At 54.1% G+C, this 24,442-nt stretch overlaps 1 protein-coding gene across 5 annotated transcripts in view; it reads left to right on the forward strand.

Annotated features, from left to right (window-relative positions):
* ARHGAP23 (Rho GTPase activating protein 23) overlaps positions 1–24,442 on the forward strand; it is a 77,260-nt gene that overhangs the window by 50,617 nt on the left and 2,201 nt on the right. For all 5 annotated transcript variants that reach the window (XM_032871425.1, XM_032871423.1, XM_032871424.1 and 2 more), the window contains 12 exons: positions 634–951; positions 2,291–2,352; positions 2,606–2,736; positions 3,357–3,478; positions 3,897–4,052; positions 7,716–7,794; positions 10,214–10,287; positions 10,559–10,648; positions 11,472–11,597; positions 18,642–18,683; positions 19,273–19,369; positions 21,453–21,484. In XM_032871425.1, the coding sequence (XP_032727316.1) occupies positions 634–951; positions 2,291–2,352; positions 2,606–2,736; positions 3,357–3,478; positions 3,897–4,052; positions 7,716–7,794; positions 10,214–10,287; positions 10,559–10,648; positions 11,472–11,597; positions 18,642–18,683; positions 19,273–19,369; positions 21,453–21,484 (1,329 nt within the window). The remainder of the gene's footprint in view (positions 1–633; positions 952–2,290; positions 2,353–2,605; positions 2,737–3,356; positions 3,479–3,896; positions 4,053–7,715; positions 7,795–10,213; positions 10,288–10,558; positions 10,649–11,471; positions 11,598–18,641; positions 18,684–19,272; positions 19,370–21,452; positions 21,485–24,442) is intronic.

Genomic DNA, 24,442 nt, shown 5'->3' on the forward strand with positions numbered 1-24,442 from the left:
ACTGATGGGGTCCCGGATGACAAGAGAGGGTTTAGAGAAGGAAGGAGCAGCAGGCCAGGCCACATGTCTCAGAGGGGTTAAGGAAAGGGCGGGGGAGGACAGAGAAGCTGCCACTGGCTTCAGCAACACGGGGGGCCCAGGCAGCCAGGATACTGAGTAGAGCCTTGAGCCAGAGGCGGAAGAGCTGGGAGAGCAGGTGCCCATGGATGACTCTTGACCTGTTTGGCTGTGCAGGGGCAGTGTGTGGACTAGGAAAGGTTTACAAGGATTTTACCTAAGGTGGACCCCGCTGTGCGGCAGGCTTCTGTGGGGCACTGTGGGGGCCCCGATGCCCCTGATGCTACTGTTGAAAGATGCTAGTATTGAAAGGAAGGTTGGGGACCCTCTGGAGGTGGGGGTTGCATTGAAAATGATGGGTGGGGCTGTCCAGGCAGGGAAGGGGCTGGGCAGGAGGGGGGTGTGCTGGGGGCTGGGACACCACCTCTGTGGCTGCCGGCAGCTCTCCTCTGGGACCCTCTTCCTGGCCCCTCCTCCTTGGGCTTTGCGGGGGGGGGGGGGGGGGGCTGACCGGGCCTCTCACACCCTCCCCCCTTCCGTCTCTCCCCCTCCCCCTCTCCCTGTCTCTCCCTGCAGAAAGCGGGCGGCGGCCTGCGCCAGTGGAAGCGGGTGTACGCCGCGCTGCGGGCGCGCTCCCTCTCGCTGAGCAAGGAGCGGCGGGAGCCCGGGCCGGCGGCGGCGGGGGCGGCGGCGGCCGTCGCAGGTGAGGACGAGGCGGCGCCCGTCTGCATCGGCTCCTGCCTGGTGGACATCTCCTACAGCGAGACCAAGAGGAGGCACGTGTTCCGGCTGACCACCGCTGACTTCTGTGAATATCTCTTTCAGGCTGAGGACCGGGATGACATGCTGGGCTGGATCAGAGCGATCCGAGAGAACAGCAGGGCCGAGGGCGAGGTGAGAGCCCGGCCGCCCATCCTAGGCCAGGGATGGCAAGAAGGGGGGGCGCCCAGGGCCGCCCCTCACCTGCCAGTGTACCTTGTTAAACTCTCTGAGCCTCAGTTCCCTAGTCCATGAAGTGGGCTAACAGGAGCACACCTGGCAGCTCCACCCCCCGCCCAGGCTTTGGTGTGAACAGAACATGCAGACCGCGGCTCCCAGAGCACCTGGCATCCTCCGGGTTCCCTGGCTGGCAGGAACCATAATAACTGGAGGACTGACACTAATTATTATTATTATTATTATCATTATTAATTATTATTACCGCCTTGGGCGGGCTCTGGCACAGAGAGGTCAGCTCCAGGCCAACCTCTGGTGGGGGTTCAGGAGGCAGGGGTTTCTTCTGGAGGATATTACAGAAGGAGGTGCCCCTGGGCCAGCGGCTGGCACTGCTGACAGGGCTAGCCTGTCAGCAGGGCATGAACACATTGACCTTGGGAGGAGGCCAAGGGGATTGGCCTTTGGCAGCAGGCTGCACTGGTTGAGCCAAATGGCTTTGGCCTGCATTTCAGGGTAATTTTAAAATGGCGCCCCCTCCTGGGCGGCTGCGGCCACACACTAGGAGCCTGGGCCTGGGTGTCGGCGCCCCCTCGCCCTCTTGGCCAGGTGCCCACACCCCGGTGCCCCAGCACACTGGCACAAAGTGATATGGGGGGTCTGAGCTCAGGCTGCTCATTGCCTGAGGATGGAGGGCCTGGGCCCTGGGCCATGTGTGCTCCTGCTGGGGCCATGGGGAGAGACGCCCTAGTACAGAGCCCCTGGCCCACAGACCTGCTCTCCCTGAGGGGAGACCTGTCTTTTTGCTGAACCAGGCTCTGCTCTCCTCAGAACATTACCTTTCCTCACTGTAGGGAGGCAAGTCCTTGGAACTTATGGCCCCTGCTCGGGGGAGCCTGGCTGGGCTGTCCCCCAGCAGGACCTAGTCAAGGGGTCCCAAGTGACCTTCCTTATTGCAGTAGCTCCTGTCATGGCGCACCTTCTCTGTGCCTTGCCAGGAATGCTATCAGTGCCACCTGCATTATTTTGTACCCCAGCCCTGAGGTTTCCCTATTATCTCTTCCGCTGCTATGAAAGAGACTGAGGCTCAGAGAGGCTAGTGGGTTACTCTAGGTCACACAGCTGGTGAGGGGGTGCTCGGGAGTCCAGCTCTGCTCTTTCTCGCTCTAGGGTGTGAGCCCTCCAGCTGGCAGGTGGAGGAGAGAGGGGAGGCGAAGTGGAGGCAGGGGGCCAGGGATGAGACCGGAGTCGGCCGGCTGTGGACACTGATGGGGTCTACTTTTTCTTTGCTCTCCTCCAGGACCCCGGCTGTGCCAACCAAGCTCTGATCAGCAAGAAGCTTAATGATTATCGCAAAGTAAGGTGAGGCCCGGCTCTCCTAGGCAGTACTGGCTGGGGGCAGGGGCACTTGGGACAGAGGCCATCCTCCCAGCCTACCACTAGGCCCGAGGGCAGCCCTCGAGTCCCCCTTTGCTGGGGGCACACAAGATGCTGGGGGCCTTGAGGCCATTGTTTCAGGGCTGGGGAGGGGGTCTGGAGCAGCAGGAGGCCAGGGCACGTGGCATGTCAGGGCACCCCAGATGAAGACTTCTCCTCTCCCCCTTTTCCTACACAGCCATAGCTCTGGGCCCAAAGCTGATTCCTCCCCCAAAATCTCTCGTGGCCTGGGGGGCCTCAAGTCTGAGTTCCTCAAACAGAGTACTGCACGTGGCCTCAGGACTCAGGACCAGCCTGCAGGGAGCAAGGGTAGGAAGGTGGCTGCTGAGGGCGTGATGTGTGTGCGTGCATGTGAGACAGTGGGGGTCAGCCCTGCGTGTGTGTGGGAGCTGTGGGCTTGTGTGTGTGTGTGTGTGTGTGTGTGTGTTGGGTTATGTGCGTGCCTGTGGGTATGTGCCTGGGAGGGTCTGGGGGCTTTCAGAGTCTCAGGGTTGGAAGGGCCTGGAACCTGATTTCCTTCCATGACATCCCAGCTGGGTAGCCTCCAAGTGTCTGCTTGTGTCCCTTCAGGAGCAGGAGGCCCATCTTCTCTGGAAGCATCCTTTTCCATCTTTATACACTTTAGGCTGTGAGGAAGTTCTTTCTTTGGCTGTACCAGAATCTATGGCTCCTACCTTGTTGTTTTAACCCTGGAGACCACATAGAAATCCTTACAGTACTCTGAGACCTGTGTCCTCAGGAAAACACACCCTCATCTCTTGGGCTTTCTCTCAGGATATAATTTCCCATCAGCCCTCAGCATTCCAGTTGCTTCTCTAATGGAGCCCCCCTATGTCCAAACATGGGTGAGTGTGTGTGACCATGTGTGGTTTCTGCCCCTCCCCAGACCCCCAGCTCACCCTGGCTTTGTCTGCCTTCCCCCACCCCAGATGACAGTGCCGCCCCTCCCAAAACCCCCTGGGGCATCAACATTATCAAGAAGAACAAGAAGGCAGCCCCTAGGGCATTTGGGGTCCGGCTAGAGGAATGCCAGCCGGCCATAGAGAACCAGGTGAGTCTCCACCACACTCTAGAGTGAGCAGCGAATGGGGGAGCCCAGGGTACCTAGGACCAGAGCTGAGGGAGGTGCAAACCAGCTCTCCATCTCACAGACACAGCGGTTGGAAGGCTGGGGAAGTGCCCAGGGAGGAGACAGCAGAGCTAAGGCAGAGCCCAGAATCCCCAGGCCCGCAGCTGGTGCTCCTCGTCACACCTCGGCGAGGCTCTGGTGTTCTGTTTAACCCCTAGACTGGAGAGGACTGGAGGCTGTGAGGGCCTATGTCGCCCCACTCTCCTACCCTGCACAAGGCTCTCAGCAGCAGCTCTGGCCTTGCTCTGCTCCCGCCTTGGCCTTCCCACCTCTTCCAGCCCACTGGTGGGGAGTTCTACCCTTGGCCTTCTTAACATGCTTGCCCTGCCTGTGTCTCCAGCGGGTCCCCCTGATCGTGGCCGCATGCTGTCGCATTGTGGAGGCACGGGGACTGGAGTCCACAGGCATTTACCGGGTGCCAGGCAACAATGCGGTGGTGTCCAGCTTGCAGGAGCAGCTCAACCGTGGGCCTGGCGACATCAACCTGCAGGATGAGGTGGGCACCAGAGGAGGGGGGCAAGGCGGTGTGTGTGTGTCTCTCTGGTGTTTGTTGGACCCTGTGATGTGCCTGGCAGTAGGCCAGGGCCCCGAGACAGGCGAGGCGGGACCTGTCCTGGCAAGCTAGTCCTGGGGATGGGCATCACCCTGGCCAAAGCTGGATAGATGGACCCAGTCACGGACAGGAAGCCCTTGACGGCAATCTTTTCTGGGACTTTAAGGATGAATAGCGATCACTAAATGCCAGTGAAAGCCGGGTAGGGCCATCCCAGGCTGGGGGAATGGCTGGGGCAAAGGCGTGGGCTCTGAGAGGTCGCCAGCAGCCAACTCACCTTCTCTGCAAAGGGCCAGGTGGCAAATGCTCTAGGTGTTGGTTACCACTTGGTCTCTTCCTCCTCCTCCTTCTCTTTCTTCACAGCCCTTTAAACATGGAAAAGCCCTTCTTAGCTTCAGGGCCATACAAACCAGGCCACAGGCTGGACTGGAGCCCTGGGCTGTGGTCTGCAGACCCCTGGCGGAGAGGGGGAGCATGTGGTATTTTCTGGAGCAGCCAGCACTTCGGGGAGGTGGAGGGCTGGTCAGGGGAGACAGAGGCAGCAGGGGAAGGAATCTTACAGCCTGACTTAAGGGCTCCCTATAAGTTATATGTCAGTTACAGCTCAGTGAAGCTGGAAAAAAGCCAGAAATGTATTCCAATGTGAACAAGAAAAATAACAAAAGTATTTGCAGCAGGGCCAGTGTTTCTCAAATTGTGTTCCCCAGAGGAGCTGTGGGGGGCATGGAGCAGGTCAGGAGCCCCCATCCTGGCTTGAACTAGAGTAATCTGCTTTGTTCTGTCTTTTTCTTAATGTCCGTTATTTTCATATTGGATTTTCATGTTTGACAAAAGGGGCTCTGCTGAGATAGATGTTTGGGAAGACCACGGATCTGGGCAGTGAAGTCCCGTGAGTCCCATATTGTGAAGTTTTTGTGATACGGGACAGTCTTCCTGCCCTTGGGGAGGAAATGGGGAGACATGCCATGTGGGATAGGAGGCAAAAGAAAAGGCTGATCTCACCAGGGATCAGATTGTGTGATGAGGAAGGAGAAGACGCTGAGGGCTGGAGCAGGCAGGAAACTTGAGTGTTGGAATCTTTAAAGGATGAAAGTGAAGGGGGCAGGTGGACCAGAAGGCCATCCCGGCTGGGAATGATGACATTTTCCAAAACCCCAGAGAAGGGCCTGGGTGTTGGGAGAGAATGGACCCACCTCTTTCCTCCTTCCTGGACTTGGCAGGGGGGAGGGGAGGCGCAGGACAGGAGGCAGAGGGCTTTTGATGGCTCCAGTGAATCCTTTGTCCTTGATTCGGTGGACAACAGGGAGCCAAAAGTGGGGTCTGCTCTAGCTTATGCCTGATGGATATGAATGAGGGAGGCCCAGAGCAGGGCGTCTGCAGGAGAAGTTGCTGATATGTGCGAAGTGCCAGGGGCCAGGAGGACACGGTGGTCCCAGGGGAATAGGGAGGATGGGAGCAGCTCTAGGAACTGGCCACATGGGAGGGAGGAAGGGGGCGCTGGGAAGAGCCAACATTCGCGCTGGGGGCTGATGTATGTCTCTGGCAGAAACTGGGGAGTAGGGTCGGAGAAGGAGGAGGAGTCAGGGTGGGGTCCCCCAGATTTGGGGTGATGGCCAAGAGTTGGCTGGACAATGGGTGTGGTTGGGGCGCAAAGCTGGATGGTGGAGGGAGCTGCCGGATGGGCAGAGGTGGGCGGTAGGAGGGAAGGGCTAGGCTCCACATGGTTCAGAGGAGAGGGTGTCAGCGAGGCCGGGGCTGAGGGGTGGATACATGCACGTTGGAGGGGTCCCGAAGCCGTGGGTTTGGCAGCTGGTAGATGAGAAGAGCCCTGCCTCAGGGATAGAAGGTGACAGGGCAGGTAGGCAGAAGCCGTACCGGGTAGGGGCGTGTATGCACTGAAGCACATTTGCTGGGCCTTAGCCGGCGAGAGGCATGGCCAGAGCTGGCGGGCAGCCGGCCCAAGGCAGGGCCCAGAGTGTGTTGGGTGGGTGGTTTTGTCTCAGACATCAGTCTTGTCCTTTGTTGTCAGACTGCTGAAAGTTAAGTGTTTGATTTTGTTTTTTAAATTTTTAAAAAAGACCTTATTTATTTATTAGAGAGAGAGAGAGAGAAAGGGAAGGCATGAACAGAGGAGAGGGGTTGAGGGAGCAACAGACTCCCTGCTGAGCAAGGAGCCTGATGTGGGGCTCAATCCTAGGACCCTGGGATCATGACCTGAGCTGAAGGCAGATGCTTAACGACTAAGCCACCCAGGTGCTCTGGAGGGGAAGTGTTATGGTCAGGGTACCTGTAACTCCTCCTGAGCCTGAGGGGAGGTACTGTTTGTGGGATGGTGTGGCATTAAGCTGTGGACCCATTGTACAGAGCGTGCATATTGTGGAGCTGGGTGTCTTTGTGGAGAGCCTCACCTTGTTTTCTGGGCCAGAGTTACTCTGAGTAGTTCCTGGCAAGGCTGGTACCCTTGACTTACGCAGGGCAGTGGTGCCCCCTGGTGGTCGAAGGCCCAAAGACCCAGCCATGCTTCTTTATTTCTTGCATTTGACAACCTATTTCTTTAGAACAGGGTTTCTCAATCTTGACACTTCCGGCAGAATAGTTTTTGGTCGTGGGACGTTGTCGTGGGCATCACAGAAAGTTTAAGAGCACCCCAGACTCTATCCGCTGGATGCCAGTGGCAACCCCTCTCCCCCACTCGCTGAAACCAAAGTGATTCTAGAGTATCACCAAATGTCCCGGGGGCGTGATTTCTGCTGCTGGGGAGAACTACTGTCTTAGACCATTGAAGTGCTTGGGCTGATTGAGCTCACCGCGTGGCAGGAGCACAGTGGGGGATAGGACAGACAGGATCCCTGCTCCTCATGACGCTGCAGTCCCATCAGGCAGATAGGCAGGGACAAAGAGACGAATGCATACGACAGTGACAAAGTGTAGGAAGTGTCATGGAGGAAACAAAGGGCTGCTGCACAAGTGACAGGGTGGTGGCAGTGGTGGCTGTGTTAGCTGGCACTGTCAGGGAAGGCCTTCCAGAGGCGGTGACATTTGGGCAGGGTGAGGAGCCAGGACTGTGAAGGCAGGGAGGAAAGTTCTAGTGGAAGGAATCGTCAAGTACAAAAGGCGATTTTGTACTTGACGAGGGCAGGCGAGGGCAACTGCTATGTTATGGATAAGGGGGTGGGGTGTCCAAGGATGACTTTCTGCTAAATGGGGAGCCCTGGGAGGCAGGAGGGTATGCTAGTAGGCCCAAAGAGGTCCAATCACCAAGGAGGTTTTGCTCACTTCTGTCCCACAGTGGTGGCACCAAAGAAGGTAGCTGGTACTTTCTACGGGTAGGCAAATGTTGGAGCCTGCTGGGCTTGCTGGAGCAGGGAGGGGCTGGGGCGGTCGGTCAAGGGGCCAGGACCCAGCTGGGGACTGTTCTGCCACCACCCCCCCAATGAGTCTTCTTAGCCCGAGATCTCTGGTCTGGGTGGAGCTGCAAGTGTACCCCAGGGATGGCCTGGGCTGGGGCTGGGCTGGGCTGGACTGGACTCTGGGGCTGGACTAGCATGGAGGCATGGGCACCCCACTGGGCCTGCCTGGGGCCTGACGTCTTTGCCCTCTCCCCAGCGCTGGCAAGACCTCAATGTGATCAGCAGCCTGCTCAAGTCCTTCTTCCGGAAGCTGCCCGAGCCTCTTTTCACCGACGGTGAGTAGCAGGTGGCGTTTGAGGATGGAAGGAGGAGGGACGCCTATCCGTGCTGCACTCCAATCACTTTTTCAGTTGGATTTGTTGGTTTCACTCTTCGGGTTTTTGTTTTCATGCAAGAGAAACACATGCTTGTCACAGTCTTGGTATAGATACAAGTAAAGAAAGCGCCAAGGGCCCTGTCCTCAGAGGTTATTTTCTAGCACTTTCTGAGGACTGGCTACATGCCAAGCCCAGCTCCTTCCAACAACTCCACCAGGTACCATTATCTCCACTGGACAGATGAGGAAACGAAGAGGAAGAGATTTGCCCAAGGTCACACAGGTTGTACATGTCAGAGCCAGCATCCGGCCCCAGGCACACTCCAGAGCCCAGGCTCTCAACCATTTGCTGAGCTGCTTATTGATGGTCTGTCAGGTCTGTCGTGTTTCCTCCCAGACTGTCTTACACACACGACGGAGACATACATGCAGTGATAGGGTTGGGAACTGGGTGAGTTCGCTGGTGCATTGACAAATATGGAACACCTGGCTCTCCAGGGGAAAAAGCCTTGATTCTTAGTGTTTTTTCAGTCACCAGAGTACAAATCTTCCCACCATGGCTTATTTTAAGTTCCTGATAGGCTGCTGTCCTTAACAAAAGGAGGCTTCAGGGGTGCCTGGGTGGCTCAGTGGGTTAAGCCTCTGCCTTTGGCTCAGGTCATGGTCTCAGGTTCCTGGGATCGAGCCCCATATCAGGCTCTCTGCTTGGCAGGCAGCCTGCTTCCCTCTCTCTCTCTGCCTGCCTCTCTGACTACTTGTGATCTTTCTCTGTCAAATAAATAAATAAAATCTTTTTAAAAAAATCCCAAAACAAAAGGAGGCTTCTAATTTTGCGATTCATTCTTGCCTGTACAAAGACCTCTACCTCATTCTTCTTTTAAATCAACCACATAGTTGTTCATAGTCTGAATAGATTATAATTTGCCTAATCACTTCCCTAGGGATGGATATTTAGGTTGCATTCAGATTTTTGCTCTTACAAAAATGGTTGCAAAGACTTTCCTGAAATGTGTCCCTGCACACCTGGATCGGTGTCCTCAAGGTAGATTCCTAGACATAGGATTTCTAGGTCAAAGTCCTGGTTGGCATTTTTGGAAGCTAATGTCAAGTTGCTCTCTGAGAAGAAAGCCCTACTTCACACTCTTGCCAACAGCTTAGGAGAGAATTTGCCTCCATGCAACCCCATCAACCCTGGATGTTATCAATAGTTTACAATTTTTGTTAATTGGAAGAGAAATGTCATCTCATTACTGTTTTCATTTTCGTTTCTTTCATTACTAGAGAAATCCACTATCTTTTCATTAGTTTATTGGACTTTTCTGTTTCTTCTCATTTCCTGTTCAGACCGTGCGCCCATTTTCCTGTTGGGTTGTCTTTTTCTGGTACTGATTTGTAGGACACAAGCTCTGTATTAACCCTTTGTTAGGCTTTGCAGATGTTTGCTCCTGGTCTGTCATTTGCCTATTAACTTTGCATTGTAAGGAATTGGAAACAATTATTTTAAGTGTAGTCAAAGCTGTTGGTCTTTAACAGATTCTACATCTCATGTTTAGGAAGGCTTCACAATTGTGGAGACATTTTCTAGTTTTTTCTCAATATTTTAATGACTTTTACATTTGGCTCTGAATGCAGTTAAATTTGTTTGCATACTATGTGAGCTGGAAGTTGATTTTTGTTCCTCCAACAAGATAACTCATTGTCCTAGGGATGTTTATTGATACCTCCCTTCTTCCTCCACTGATTTGAAATACTGCTTTTGTCACGTAGTAAACATCCACGAGGCCTCTTCTCCTCCTCTCTGTGTCCTCATCCTTGGTCAGCTCTCCCTGTGAGTCCCACACAGCTCTAAGCAGTGCTGGGTTTTAAGTACGTTTCAGTATCTCAGAGGGTACGTCCCCCCTCGTCATTTTTCCTTTACAAGTTGTCCTCAGCTATCCTTATGCATTTACTCATCAGATGGATTTTAGAATAAACTTACCATGTTCCATTTTTTTAAAGCTCCCCTTGGTCTTCTTCTGGGGACCTCTTGACCCAGGTGGGGTGGGCGTCTGGAGGCTAAAAGGGCCCTCCCTCTTTCTAGGTAACCTTTTCTTCTGACCTTGTGGTGTCTTTGTCCCAGACGCTGGGGCAAGGACCCCTCTTCCAGTATCAACATGCAGCTCGGGTCTTACTGCTTCCCAAACACACACACCTGGGCTAGCCCAGGTCAGGTACACGCCTGAGTGTCGCTGTCGTGGATTTGGTTACGTGGACATGAGGCCACGGAGCTCCCCCCGAACTGAAACAGTCTGGGCCTCCTCAGCTTCGAAGCAGCACCCCCTGAGAGTTGGAAAAGGGACTGCCTCCTGCCTCTCTAAATAGTCTTCACTGTGTTCTAGACAAATACAACGACTTCATCGAGGCCAATCGCATCGAAGACTCAAGAGAGCGGCTGAAGAGGCTCCGGAAGCTGGTAAGAGGGCAGGGACACCCTTAGGCAACGGGCAGACTAGGCTGGGGGAGCACCACTGCCCTGCGAGGCCCGGAGTCCAGTGCCGCCAGTTCCTTCTGTGATCTTGGAGAGGCCCTTCTCCCCTCTGGGCCTCAGTTTCTCCATCTCTCCAACAGGGGTGGTTAGAGGGTGGTTTCTAAACCCCCGAGATACAGCAGTGGGAACCCTTGTGGGGTATGATGGAAGATGGGGAGGGTCTCACAGCCCCGTGTCCCTTCTTGCTCTCACCCAGATCCGGGATCTCCCAGGACACTACTATGAAACACTCAAATTCCTCGTGGGGCATCTGAAGACCATTGCTGACCACTCGGAGAAAAACAAGGTGGGGGGACGCTGGCACGAAATGTGGGGGAAGGAAACATAGAGGGTCCTCTCAGCATACTCTAAGCTCCTCCAGGTCAGATAATCCCAAAGCCCTCTGGGCATGCCCTCCTCCTTAAAGGGCATTTTGTCCCCACCCAACTCCTCTGGGGTTCTCCCCGGGAGAACAATCTCCTGAGTTTCTGAGGGTCTCCCAGAGGCAGAGAGCCACAGTCCCACTGTGTCTGATGGAAATCAGTCCTTGGATCTAGCTCGAATCCCTTGCATTGCATTTTCCATGCATTGCATTGCATTTTCCTTTTCTTTCTTTCTTTTTTTTTTTTTTAAAGACTTTATTTTAAGTAATCTCTACACCCAATGTGGGGCTCGAGCTCACAACCCCGGGATCATGAGTCACACGCTCTACAGACTGAGCCAGCCAGGCGCCCCGCATTGCATCTTTATAATCAAGCCTCTATATCTTCTGGTTCTGCAGCAGGGAGAATGAATGGAACTATAGGAACTCTCCCAGTTTTAAAATACCCTTAGAACCTCCAGCAGGCCCTTATTCCGGGATCTCTCACTGTTAGCACAGTGTGGGTGAACAGGTTGGGCACTGCCCTTGGCTGCCAGGCCTAGGGATGAGTAAGGCTGAAATCTGGCCTGTGCTCTACTTACCAGGCATCTCCATGCCCAACAAGGAGGAGTCTATCCCCTAAGCCAGGCATAGCCCAGGATGTGTTTGGGCCTTGGGAGTGAGGGGCCCACAGTGAGGGATGCCTGGGGGACTGGAGGTCAGAGCTCAGGGGGGTGTGAACGTGGACCTGCTCTCCTCCCCTGCCCAGATGGAGCCCAGGAACCTGGCCCTGGTCTTCGGACCAACGCTGGTGAGGACGTCTGAGGACAACATGGCGGACATGGTGACCCACATGCCGGACCGCTATAAGATCGTGGAGACGCTGATCCAGCACGTAAGCAGCCATCTTGATCCCGCGCGCCTTGTGGGTAGGACGGGCAGCATAAGCAAGTGCTTCTGGAATGGCAAATGCCCTTCAGAAGCGATGGGCTGCGTTTCCAGACCAAACAGGAATGGAGCCTAGAATCCTTCTTTCAAGGATGTTTCGTCCCTGAGCTTCCAAGATACATGTGAGGGTCAGAGGGCAGAGGAAGGTCAGGGAAGATGCTGCTGGGTTGGAGAGCCACTGGGTGAGTGCAGGGGCACCTTTGGAAGATGGCCTTCAGGAGAACTGTCCTGGCAGAAACAGGCAGACAGGTGGACAGGTGTAGGGGGTGGGGGCAGAGCTCTGCTTTGCCGGCCCCACTGCAGCTTCGGGGAGCAAAGGGTGATGCCCAGCAGAAGGGAGGGGAATGGGGCAGGGCAGAGCAAGGGGTGAGGCCAGATCCTGCGCTTGTGCTCCCCTATGTTTTGGGCTGGTCTCCTCCTTTCTCATGGCTGCCTGGAGGCACCCCAGCCCCCATCTCTAAGGATTCTGGTTAACGGTCTTTGATGGGACGAGAACCTAGAACAGCCAGCAGGGGGCGCAGGAGGCCTTGGTCCTCCAGAGCCAAACCCAGAACAGCACCGCCCCCTTCTGGGGCATTCAGGGATTTTTTTTTTTTTAATCAATTATAGATTTTGCATTTTTAAATTTCCCTACTTCCCGTAGATGGAGCAGACCCCCTCCTACCAGGAGAAATAAGATTGGCAGCTGGCCAGGGCAACGGGGTCCTTGGCCTTTGCAATGTCACAGATGCTTTAGGGAAGGGAAACCAGGTCATGCTACTTCCATCTTACAGATGAGGAAGCTGGTGCTCAGAGAGGCAAAATGACTTGCTCAAAGCCACACAGCTAATAAATGACAGCCCCAGGATTGTAGGCCAGCTTTGTGTGACCAAGGTTTGTGCTTCCCTCTGCCCCTACTGGGGGGTCAGACTCCTGGGTTCATACTAGAGCTGACTTGGCTGGCCAAATGAGGTGGGGCGGTAGACCTTGGTCCTGCTGACTGGCCCTGCCTGCTTATTTCCTTTCTTTACTGGGTGGTCAGGGCTCTGAGCCTCAGGAGGGAACATGGAAGCCTGTTCTCAGGCTAACACTGGGACACCAGTCCGGGAGCCCGCTCCAGAGCTGTGAGGGAAGCCAGGGCCGAGGGGCGGGGCAGGGATCCTCATGTGGCCTCGGTCTGGGATGGCTTATCTCCCTTGGAAAAGTTCAGCTCCCCAGCCCAACAGGTAGCCCCTGGAGCCCCCGTGAGTGTGTGCTTTGGGCCAGGGCCAGTGCGGAAGAGAGGGAGACTGGCCCCACGGTTCCTAGGGAAGCCCCCGGAAGCCCAAGGCCTGTGGTCAGCTGGTGCCAGGAATAGCACTCCCTGGGAGAAAGGAGTCCCAAAGTGTGTCCATTTACCTCCCCTACACCCCCAAGAGGGGGTCCCCCAGTCAATGGTAGCCCCTCCTTTGGGCAGGGTTGCCAGAGGAGGAACACATCTATCTCCTTCGCAGTCATCTTCCCAGCGTTCAGCCTCATGCCTGGCAACATAGTAAACACTCAGGGTTTGTTGAGCGAATGAATGAATGGGTTGCTTTTGAGGTCCTACCCTTCTGGACTTTCGCACTCAGGGATTCGTTCCCGGGCCCTCCTGGAACTGGGGCCTCTCCGTTCTCTGCCTCCTTGGCACTTGGACATAATCAGCCTGGACAGTTGTCAAGGGAATGAGCTCCCCTCCCCAACCCCGAGTACCCTGGAGTCTACCCAGCCAAGTTTTCCAGTGTCTCTCTGGTCCAGAGCCAGCGTAGTTATGAGTGCAGGCCGGATGGGACTTTCGGCAGGGAGCACTCCAGCTCTGGCCCTGAGCCTGTGGCCAGTCAGTGGGTGGTTGAATGTCGCGGGAGACATGACCTCCTGCTGGGTTTCAGGCCGCAGCCGTCACCTGCCCTCCCTACTGGGGGCTCCTGTCCCCCGTGAAACTCTTGGACAGCAGCACTGGAAGGGGCCGGAAGGCACCGAGCCCCATCCTTGTGTGGCACAGCGGGCAGAAATGGGTGCAGAGAGAGGCACCGACATGCCCGGGGTCACACAGCATGATCGTGGTGGAGTGGTGGTGCACAGACCCAGGGGGTCACCTTCCCAGTGGCAAGTCACCAGCCAACCCATGGCATTGTTCACGAAGCCACCTGAAACCCAAACAAAGACAATGTTGAAGCATTTGTTCCTTGATTCACCCAAAAAATGTGATGATCCCTCCTGCACACTAGCTCCCACCTCCGCACTAATGACCTTGGGAACCAGATCATTCTTTGTGGGGGGCTGTCCTTTGCATTGGAGGATGGTTAGCAACATCTCTGGCTAGATGCCAGGAGCACCTGTCTGGTTGTGACAAATGCAAATGTCTGTGTTTGCCACATGTCCCCCGGGGGGCCAGGGGCCCAACTCACCCTGGCTGAGAGGCAGGGCCGGAGGGCTCTGGTTCTGGGGCCAGCCGGCCGAGTTCGCCTCTGCCTCTGCTCCTTGCCTGCTGTGCGACCTTGAACGAGTGACTGACTCTCTCGTCTGCAGAGCAGAGAGAGCGGTCGTGCTTACCTCACGAAGTAGTCAGGAGGCTTCTATGAGTTAATAGCTGTAAAGACCCCGGATGCCCCCTAGCAGCTAGGACTCGGTGTGTGGGTTCAAGATCGCCATGCTTGACCTCACGGGTATTACTCCACGCCTGAGCCCCGCACACCTGCTGGGACCAAGGGGATGGAATCCAGGCCCTGCTCCGAAGGAGCGTTGCCCAGGGAAGATGATATTCGTTTTCTGGGCTATGGCCAGGGAAGCCCCATGGGAGGACCGGACCCTGCCCCAGGTATGGGGCTGGGACCATGGTGGGGTCGCCCTGCAGTGTCTTCAATGGCCTCAAGGAATTTAGCCAGGCAGGGACAGGAGAACGCATGGCAGGCAGAGGGAACTGGGTGTGCACCAGCTGGCGGGCATTCTTCCAGAGAACTCTGGGCTGCCTGGAAGCCTCCTTCATACCTCTGGGTTCCCACGGCACTTTCGGGCACCCACAAATGCTGGCTTCTCAGGGCTCCTTCTACTCAGCCCATCCCTGGGGACCGCACCTTTTTGTAATTTCAGCTAATGTCTATTATACACTAATAGTATGTTGTACTGAGCGCTTTACGTACAGTGTTTCATTATTTTTAAAAAATTTGAATGGGGGACTGCCTGGGTGGCTCAGTCAGTTAAGCGTCTGCCTACGGCTCAGGTCATGATCTCAGCGAGAAATCTGTTTCTCCCTCTCCCTCTTGTGCTTCTCCCCCTGCTTGTGTGCTCTCTCTCTCTCTGTCAAATAAATAAATACAATCTTAAAAAATTAAATGGACAGGGTTGCTTGGGTGAATGTCCAACTCTTGATTTCGGCTCAGGTCATGATCTCAGGGTCATGATGGAGCATGATGTTGGGCTGCACACTGGGTGTGGAATCTGCTTGACATTCTCTCCCTCCCTGTCCCTCTGCCCGGCCCCTCTCCTCCTCACAACCCGTGTGCGCACATGCTCTCTCTCTCTCTCTCTCAAGACATTTATTTTTAATGGAGTTATAATTGACATGTGCTATTATATTAGCTTCAGGCGTACAACATAATAATTCGACATTTGTATATATTGTGAAATGATCAGCACTGTTAAGTCTAGTTACCACCCATCACCATGCGTAGTTACAGTTGTTTTTCCTGTGATGAGAATTTTTTTTAAAGATTTATTTATTTATTTATTTTAGAGGGAGAAAGTGAGAGAGAGCGGGGGGCGGGGCAGAGGGAGAGGGAGAGAGAATCTCAAGCAGATTCCCCGCTGAGCACAGGGCCTGACATGGGGCTCGATTCCAGGACACCGGGCTCATGACCTGAGCAGAAATCAAGAGTCAGACACTTCACAGACTGAGCCACCCAGGCATCCCTTGTGATGAGAACATCTAAGATTTATTCCCTTAGTAACTTCCAAATAGACAAGACGGTGATATCAACTATAGTCATCATGCTCTGTTACATCCTTATGACTTATCTATTTTGTAATTGGAAGTTTGTACCTTCTGACCCCCTTCACCTCCTTGGTCCTCCCCCTGCCAACTCCTGGCAACCACCTACCTGTTCTATCTGCCTCTGAGCTTGGATTTTGTGTGTCTGTTTGTTTTAGATTCCATGTATAAGTGAGAGCATATGGTGTTTGACTTTCTCGGTCTGACTTACTTAATTTAGTGTAGTGCCCTTGAGGTCTGCCCCGTGGTCACAAAGGGCAAGATTTCCTTCCTTTTATGGCTGAGGAGTATTCCATTTTATAGGCATACCACATTTTCTTTATCCATTTTTCCACCCATAGACACTTAGGTCAATTCCATATCTTGGCTATTGTAATAATGAGCTGCAGTGAACATCAGGGTGCAGGTATCTTTTCTTGTTGGTGTTTTGTTTTTTTTCCCCTTCAGATAAATACCCAGAAGTGGAATCCTTGGATCATAGGGCAGTTCTATTTTTAACTTTTTGAGGAGCCTCCATACTGGTTTCCAGAGTGGCTGCACCATTTTACATTCCCACCAAGAGAGTGTGAGGGTTCCCTCCCTGACCACGTCCTTGCCAACAGTTGGTATTTCTAGTTTTGTTTTTTTTTTTTATAGTAGGCATGTGGGATTTCATGTTAATTCTCACCACAATTGTAGAAGTAGATAGTCCTATTATGCCCATTTTGCAGATAAGGAAATAGACTCAGAGAGGTCATTTACCTGAGGTGAACTTGAGCCTGAGACAACTGATTTTAGATTTTGTGTTATTCTTTTTAAAGATTTTATTGATTTATTTATTTGAGAGACAGAGAACATGTTTGTGTGCGCACATGTGTGAGGGGGAGGGGCAGAGGGAGAGAGAGAAGCAGACTCTCCATTGAGGAGGGAGCCCAATGCAGGGCTTGATCCTAGGACCTGAGCTGAAGGCAGGTTAATGCTTAACAGACTGAGCTACTCATGCTCCCCTAGATCTTGCCTGATTTCTTATTTTCTCTTCTCTTTCTTATTTCTCTTCTGTGCCACTTATTTGGGTTAATAATATGCCTGATTTCGATGAATAACTGAGGTCCATGGCACACAGTCATTATCAACCTGCAAGTCTCCTTGTTCTGCCCTTCATTCCTACCCACTCTGCTGCCCCATAGTGACCCACTCTAATAGGTTAATATGTGTCCTTCCAAACCACTTCTTTATGTTTATTTTATTTATTTTTAAACCAACAGTATTTTTAAAAAGACTTTATTTATTTATTTGATAGTAAGAGAGACAGTGAAAGAAGGAATACAAGCAGGGGTAGTGGGAGAGGGAGAAGCAGGCTTCTTGCTGAGCAGGGAGCCCAATGCAGAGCTCCATCCCAGGACCCTGAGATCATGACCTGAACCCAAGGCAGAGGCTTAACCTACTGAGTCACTCAGACTCCCTAAACAGTATTTTTTTTTTAAGTAATCTCTCTGCCCAACATGGGGCTTGAACTCACAACCCCAAGATCAAGAGTTGCACGCTCTACCAACTGAGCCAGCCAGGAACCCCAAATATTCTGCGTGTTTTAATTTCCAACCAGTGAGTTTAGCTCCTTTGCTTGATTCTAATCTCTGTTACTGTTAGGGCTTAGCTCAGCTATCTTAAGTGTCATTTTCTGTTTACCCCATTTTCATTTTATTTCTCTTCAGTCTGTCCTACCTTGCTTTGGATGAATTGATTTTTATTTTCCTGATGGGAAAATTATGCAATTTATAAAGCCCGTCCTGTGTTTGATCACACAATTATAACAGCCCATACTTATGTTTCCTTTTCACTGACCCATTTCTAAAGCTCATGAATATCCATTGTCTTCCTTCCACCACATCTAAAAGCCAAGTACCTTTGTGTACTCTCCCCTGTCACTGGTTTCTCCCTCTGTGTCCAAAATCCATCGCATCCTGGAGATACTTTGTTTGTATATGTGCATGAGTGTCCTTTCTTGGATCGACAATGGGCTTTTCTATGCTACTATCCATCCTTCTCAGAGCTTGTTGCTCCAACCTGGAGTCATTTCTTTACGTGCTCATGTACACAATTAAGAGAGTCTTTGTGTGGTAATCATTTTGATGTCTTAGAATAGCTGTAGTTCATGCTCAAAGTGAGAGTTTAGCAGGGTATAAAAATCTAGGTTCCAAATTCCTACATTCATAGTCCAGCGATACAGCGAAAATATTATCTTCTTGGGTCTGCTGCAGCCAAAAGTTCTAGTTTACAGCTGACACTTGCTCATTTGCAAGCAGTCTATTTTTGTTTTTCAGAAAACTTTTAAGGTTTCATCTTCAAGATTCTCAAATTTCACAAAATATATATTTAAGAGTGGGATTTTTAGTTTATTGTCTATGTTGTTTGGCATTTATGCAAAAACACTTGCCTGCCTGCCCCTCAGGGAACCTCCTAACATGTCCCTCCAGACAATTCTCTTTCCTGGTGGGAGGAGGGGATGCGGCCCCTGGGCAGTGTGGTGCACAGGGTTGGGGAGAGGTACACAGCCCTGGCAGCCATGACTGACCTTCTCCCTGCAGTGGCCCCAGCTGGCACTAGATGGCGCCTCTGCCCCCCACTGTACTTGGGAGCCAGCCGCAGGGATGTGCCCTGCACAGTGTCTAGTGACAGCTGGCCCCAAATCTCTCCCTGAGCCGGCCCTCTATCAATCTCAACCCCCCTCCCAGTCCAGGCTGCGTTTCCCTCCCACACTGGGGTCCAGCCTTTTCTCTCCCCCAGGGTTTCTCATAGTCTGTGGAGTTGGGTCCTGGGGTTCATCACTCTCCCTTGAGAACTTCTAGTAACCAGGCAAGAATTAGGTTGTTGAAAAGAGGAGAGACCCTCACCTTGGTGCCCTCTCTCGCCCTGCTCCCTCTGACATCTCAGTGGGGTCCTCTGGACTGTGCAGTTTGGGGACCCACGTCTCTGTCTTCCCTCAACACCTTTCCACATTGAGTTCACTTCCTTTTGTCTCCTCTGCAGTCAGACTGGTTCTTCAGCGATGATGAGGACAAGGGAGAGAGAGTAAGTGATGCGGGGGGAGGGGTGGGTCTGGTCTGAGGTGGGCCCTCATCCCAGGCTGGGGGCCAGGAGAGGGCAGACAGCAAGACTCAAGCAGGTCAAGGTCCCTGTCCTTGGGGCTTCCCAGTCTGGTGGAGGAAACATTGACCCTCTCTTCAGGAGCCTCTAATCTAATGGGAGACACAGTCCCTGCTTTCATGAGCCCCGGGTCTGAGGGGGGAGATATAAGCCTTACCCTAAGGAAACTGAGTCCAATAGCAAAGGTAAACCCTACCTTTCCATCTTACGTGGAAGATACAGGTCTTAGGAAGGTCCAGTCTGACGGGAGAGACACAGCTCCTGCCTTCAGCTGAGAGAGCAGCACCAGCCTTTGGGGGTTCAATCAAGGTGTTGGAGAAGGCACAAAATAGCCTAGTGGGGGACATGTAGGACCTGCCCTCAAGAGTGCCTGGCAGATGAGAGAGATACCTGCTGCCCTGGTGAGCCCCAGTCTGATGGAGGAGTCACTGTCCCGCCTTCAAGTTACCCCAGGTTGCAGGACCACAGTCCAGCCATATGAGGGCATGCTGGCTGACCCTTCTCCTGTTTGCAGACTCCTGTGGATGACAAGGAGCCTCAGTCAGTGCCCAACATTGAGTACCTCCTGCCTAACATTGGCAGGACAGTGCCCCCTGGAGACCCAGGTTCAGGTGAGTGCAGGGGCTCGGGGAGGAGGGGCCGGGGGTGGACTCTGCATTCTCCAGGGTCCCAGATGCCTAGCTTCCCTGCTCTGCCCTAGCAGGGCCCTTTCCTGCCCCCGTCCCCTGGAGACTGGGCTGTGGCAGGGCCATCTACGCTCCAGGGAGGTGCGGCTTGCCTGTGCGCCCGCCTCCATGTCTGCTCAGCTGCCCCCGGGGCTGGGTAGGGGCTTTGTTTGCCCTCCTTCACTGGTTTCCTTCCTGAGCTTTTTATTTCTCTGGGGCTGTGTCCTTCCGGGCATGTTCCTCTTTTTAATTTTTCTTCCTTTTCTCCTTGCACCCCTCCACCCTCCTCTCTCTTCTCCCTGTGCTCTCCTCCCGCCCCTGGACCCTGCCCCCCCTTCTCTCCTTCCCCTCCTCCAGCGGACCTGTTGGAGATTTAAAGGGTACAGTGTGGCATTGCGGCCTCGGTCACTAACAGTGGCGGGTGATTATAAGAAGGCTGGGCAGGCCCGAGGGGCAGGCAGAAAGGTCCCAGACTGTGAACACATCGACGTGACATACCAGCTCCCCACGCTTGTTAACAGCTTACCCCCGCCCTAACCCTCCCGGCTGAAGGCCCCTTCTCAGGAGGAAGGAGGCGTTTGTTGGAGGCAGATCCTATCCCCTTGCGGGGAAGTCTGAGCACCACAGGTTGCCCCCCACATTCCCCAGGCTCTGGCCTTCTCTCTGTGCCGAGCCTGGCTACCTCGGGTTGTCCAGAGGGGGAGTCTTAGCTGGAAAGGGGACCCAGCCTGTCTAGACACAGGGGATGTCGCCCCCCGAGAAGCCCCTCTATAGCCACAGCTCCTGCCTCAGTTGCCTCCCAGGGCTGGCTCTTCCTGTGTCTAAAACCAGAACCCCTGGTCACTCAGCCCCTATGTCCTGTTTCTGGGCGCTGAGCCTTGTAGCAGAGCAGCCCCACGCAGTCCCTCCTTGGCTTAAGGCACTAACTTGTCCCGCCCCATGGGTGGGTCCCCCTTCGTATTTTGACGGCTCCTGGCTCTGACAGAGGCATTGCACAGCACCCCTAGTTCCCAGAGGCAGGCTGAGGAGGGAGCCAGAGGACAAGGTGGGTGGGGGTGGCAGAGAGGAGCCCCCCGTTTCTTCTAATCACCTGCTGCCGCACCCCTGCCCTGTGTGTCTCACTGTGTGGTCGGTCGTCTGCTCTTCTCACTGTGTGCAGGGGAGGGCTGGGGAGGAGGGCTCACTTGCTTGCCAGAGAGTGTGGATTAACCGTGCCTGCCCACTGCCCCATCAGACCCCGGGAGGTCCTTAGATCAGCCTGGAGAAGACCCTGCCAGGACTGGTTTCTGGTTCCTTCTCTACCCCAGTGATATTAAGGGAGGGGGACCCAAGACCCATGGATGTAACAGTTTCACTCTTCTTCGTAGCTCTGATAATTAACAGGGGCCTTGCCCCATCAGAGCAGCCTGAGATGGAGCCTGGAGCTGGAACCCAGCAAGGCCCTAAGCACCAGCCCACTCTAGCTCCTGTGTCCCGCCCCCCTGCTGCCTGCCCCTGTACCCCATCCCACACGGGGTCCGCCGTCTTCCTCCTGTCCTGGAGTCGGGGTGGGTGGAGGTGGATGTAGGTCCCACCTGTCTGTGCACTGTGTGGTCTCCATTTCTCCAGAGCATCTGTGACTTGCCGTGTTTCATTGTGGTTTCTGTGGATTGCGTCTGGTATTTGGTATTTTCTCTCCAATGCTTCAGAGTAACAGGGACAGGAGGGGCGGGGAGAAGAACTAGGCCCAACGAAAAGTCCCCCCTCCCACCCCTTGCCCCTGACCCTGGCCAGTGAGAGTCTGGGGACTGGCAGCCTGATGTCACTTCCTGCCTCAAAGGGAAGTGGTGATTGACATCATTAGCCGCTCCATACCTGTCCCCACAGGAAATGACATCAGAAGCCCATCACACTCCCAGGACCCGGGGAGATCTCAGGTGTCTGAACTCCCCGGTTTCTGAAGCCTCTGAGGAGAGGGAGTTGTGTTCACGAGACAGCCTCCTCCTGCCCCAATTTAACTTTCATTTTTCTTTCTCGCTCTCCCCAATAGATTCCACCACCTGCAGTTCAGCCAAGTCCAAGGTGAGTGCCAAGGCCATTCCGAAGGCTCTATCCCTGTCCAGGCCAGCCCGCTCTTTGCTTCTGGTCGAGGGAAGGGGGAGAAGTGCTTATGGCCCCTGAGGAATGTTGCTGGTCCCTGGGAAGGCAGGTGGGAAGGACTGTGTGTACGAGGTCAGTGGAGAAGCTGCCGACCTTGGCAGTGCTGCGGGAGGTGTCTGGGGGAAGAGAAGGCTCTGGCTTGGGAGTTAGGCGGCCGGGGGTGGGGCGGGGGCAGGCAGTGCGCCCAGGGGTCAGAAGCACAGCAGTCCTGGGTCTGAGTCCTGGCTCCAGCGTTCCGTAGCTTCGGGACATCAGGCAAGTTGCTTAACTTCTTTGTGACCCTCACTTCCTCACCTATAAATGAGGCCTGGTATTTATCCCCATAAATGGGGATATGGGAACCAGCAGATATGTCTGCTACAAGTAACTAGGTTTTTTGGAGAGCCCAAAGCAAGCAGAAGGAAGGAAATAATAAAGACAAGAGCATCAATCAATGAAATTGGAAACAGTTGAGAAAAATTGATGAACCCAAAGCTGATTCTCCGAACCAGTCCTCACAGTCAGCTAGTCCTGCCTACTCCAGAGCCCGGCCTCTGACACAGAGCCCGTGAGGCCAGCACGGCTGTCCAGCTGTTAGAGTAGAGCTGGATAGCCAAGGGGGTTGTCTTAGCGTGGGCTGCCGTGACAAATGCCACATATGGGGTGGCTTATAAAACAGACATCTCTTTTGTCACAGTTCTTAAGGCTAGATGTCTAAGATCAAGGTGTCAGCATGGTCAGTTTCTGCTGCAAGCTCTCTTCCTGTCTTGTGGTTGGCCGCTTTCTCACTGTGTCCTCACAGAGCAGAGAGAAAGCAATCGCACATGCTCCGTGGCGTCTCTTTGTGTCACAGTACTAATGCTGCCATCAGGGTGTGACTGCCTTCCCTCCCAAAGGCCCTGTCTCCAAATACACTAGGGGTCGGGGCTCACTTCGGCAGATGGAGTCAGGGAGAGGGACACAATTCTGTCCGCAGTAGTGGGTGAAATCACTAAACTTTGGTGATCAAACCAGACTCATTTTGGTCTGGGTCTCTAAGCACTGGCCAGGTCCCAGTGAGCCCAGTGTGCCCGACACCAAGCAGGTGCTCATTACATATCAGATGAATGTACTAGGTTGCGGGGGAGCCTGGGGGGCCCAGTTGGTTAAGCGTCCAACTCTTGATTTCGGCTCAGGGAAATTCTTGATTTCGTGATCTCGGGGTCATAAGATAGAGCCACATGGTGGGCTCTGCGCTGGGCATAGAACCCGTTTGGGGGTCTCTCTCCCTCTGCCCTGCTTGCATGCTCTCTCGCTCTCTCAAACAAACAAAAAAGAAAGAAAGAGAAAAAGAAGAATGGGGCGCCTGGGTGGCTCAGTGGGTTAAAGCCTCTGCCTTCAGCTCAGGTCATGATCTCAGGGTCCTGGGATCGAGGCCCGCATCGGGCTCTCTGCTCAGCAGGGAGCCTGCTTCCCCCCTCTCTCTCTGCCTGCCTCTCTGCCTGCTTGTGATCTCTCTGTCAAATAAATAAATAAAATCTTTAAAAAAAAAAAAAAAAAAAAAAAGAAGAATGTCCTGGACAGAAAGAAAGAAGGCTGCTTTAGTCTAGGACAGAGGTCCCTGCAGCCTCTCCACAGAACTTCTGACTGCACACCTGTGGGGCACTCACCCCGTCAGAAAACTGTGTAATGGGGAGCAAGTTCATTACCGTGACCCGAACCCAGCTCCATGTTACTTCCACCCATTTGCTCCTGCTCGCCTCCTGGCTTCCCAGGGCTGACCTCTTGACCTTTCTGTACGTGTCCTGACCTCTGCCTTCCTGGAAGGGACCATTGCGACCTCACTGCTTCTACAGCTAGCAGGGAGAGAGGATATTTGATCGGGTGGTCCTAGTGGCCTCTCAAGTCACTCTGAGAGCATCGGCCAGTCGAAGTGGCACTGACCACCCTGTGCCTCGGGGTGATCACATCGTGCTGCCCCAAGGCCCAGCTCCAGGGATTGCCTTCGGGAGCCCTGTTGATGGCCACGGCCAGGGAGCCCCGTGCCTCTGAATCCTGACTGCCTGGCACGTTTTGGCTTTCTCAGAACCAGCTGATGTGAGAGAGAGCACGTAGGTGGCGGGGGGGGGGGGGCGCCACGCAAGGCATCTCTGGGTCTCCATTCAGTATTACGCTGTGGCTGAAGTGGGCGGTGGCTTTGGAGGAGGGAGTCACCGAGCAGGCCATTCCAGCCCAGCAGGGGGAGCAATTCCAGCCTCTGCGTCCGCAGGGCCACCTGTGTCAAAGGGACTGCCTTCATCCCTTTGTCCCTTCACTTGACATTTACTGAACGCCTGCTATGGGCCAGGCATGGCGCTAGGGGTCAGGGATGCAAACAGAAATACGCCACAGACCTTGCTCTCAAGGAACTCAGAGTTTGATGCAGATGATGTGGAAACAGGTCCATCCTGATGGGAGAAGAGCAGGTGCAGCTGTGTTTTCAAAGGACAAGGCGAGGGCTGCGAGGTGGCCGCATGGAGGACTTAGAGCTCACCCGGCAAGTAGGGGGGGCTGGGGGGCAGCGGCTAAGGGCTGCCAGTGTTAAAATGCAGGGGGGTCTGGCAGGTGGGCATCGCCCAAGTGAAGGCTGTGTTGGGGTTGGGGTTGGGTTAGGGAAGGCCCTAGGCTGGGAAAGTTGGGACCAGATTGTGAAGGGCCTTGTGTCTGGGCTTCATTCTGGTGGGGGTGAAGGGGCCCTGCAGAGTGTGGTGGTGACCAGACTCCCACCTAGTCTTAGAAGGGCTGATTGCTCTAGAGGATGAGGGACAGGGGTAAGGGAAGGGTAGAGGCGGGGAGTCCTATAAGGAGAGGGCAGAAAGGTCCAGAGAAGGCAGAGTGAGGGCCTGGAAAGAGGATGGTGAGGATGGGCTGGCTTTGGGAGTC

The sequence above is a fragment of the Lontra canadensis genome, unplaced genomic scaffold, assembly GCF_010015895.1.
Source record: "Lontra canadensis isolate GAN:19392208 unplaced genomic scaffold, GSC_riverotter_1.0 scaffold43, whole genome shotgun sequence".
NCBI classification, from domain to species: Eukaryota; Metazoa; Chordata; class Mammalia; order Carnivora; family Mustelidae; genus Lontra; species Lontra canadensis.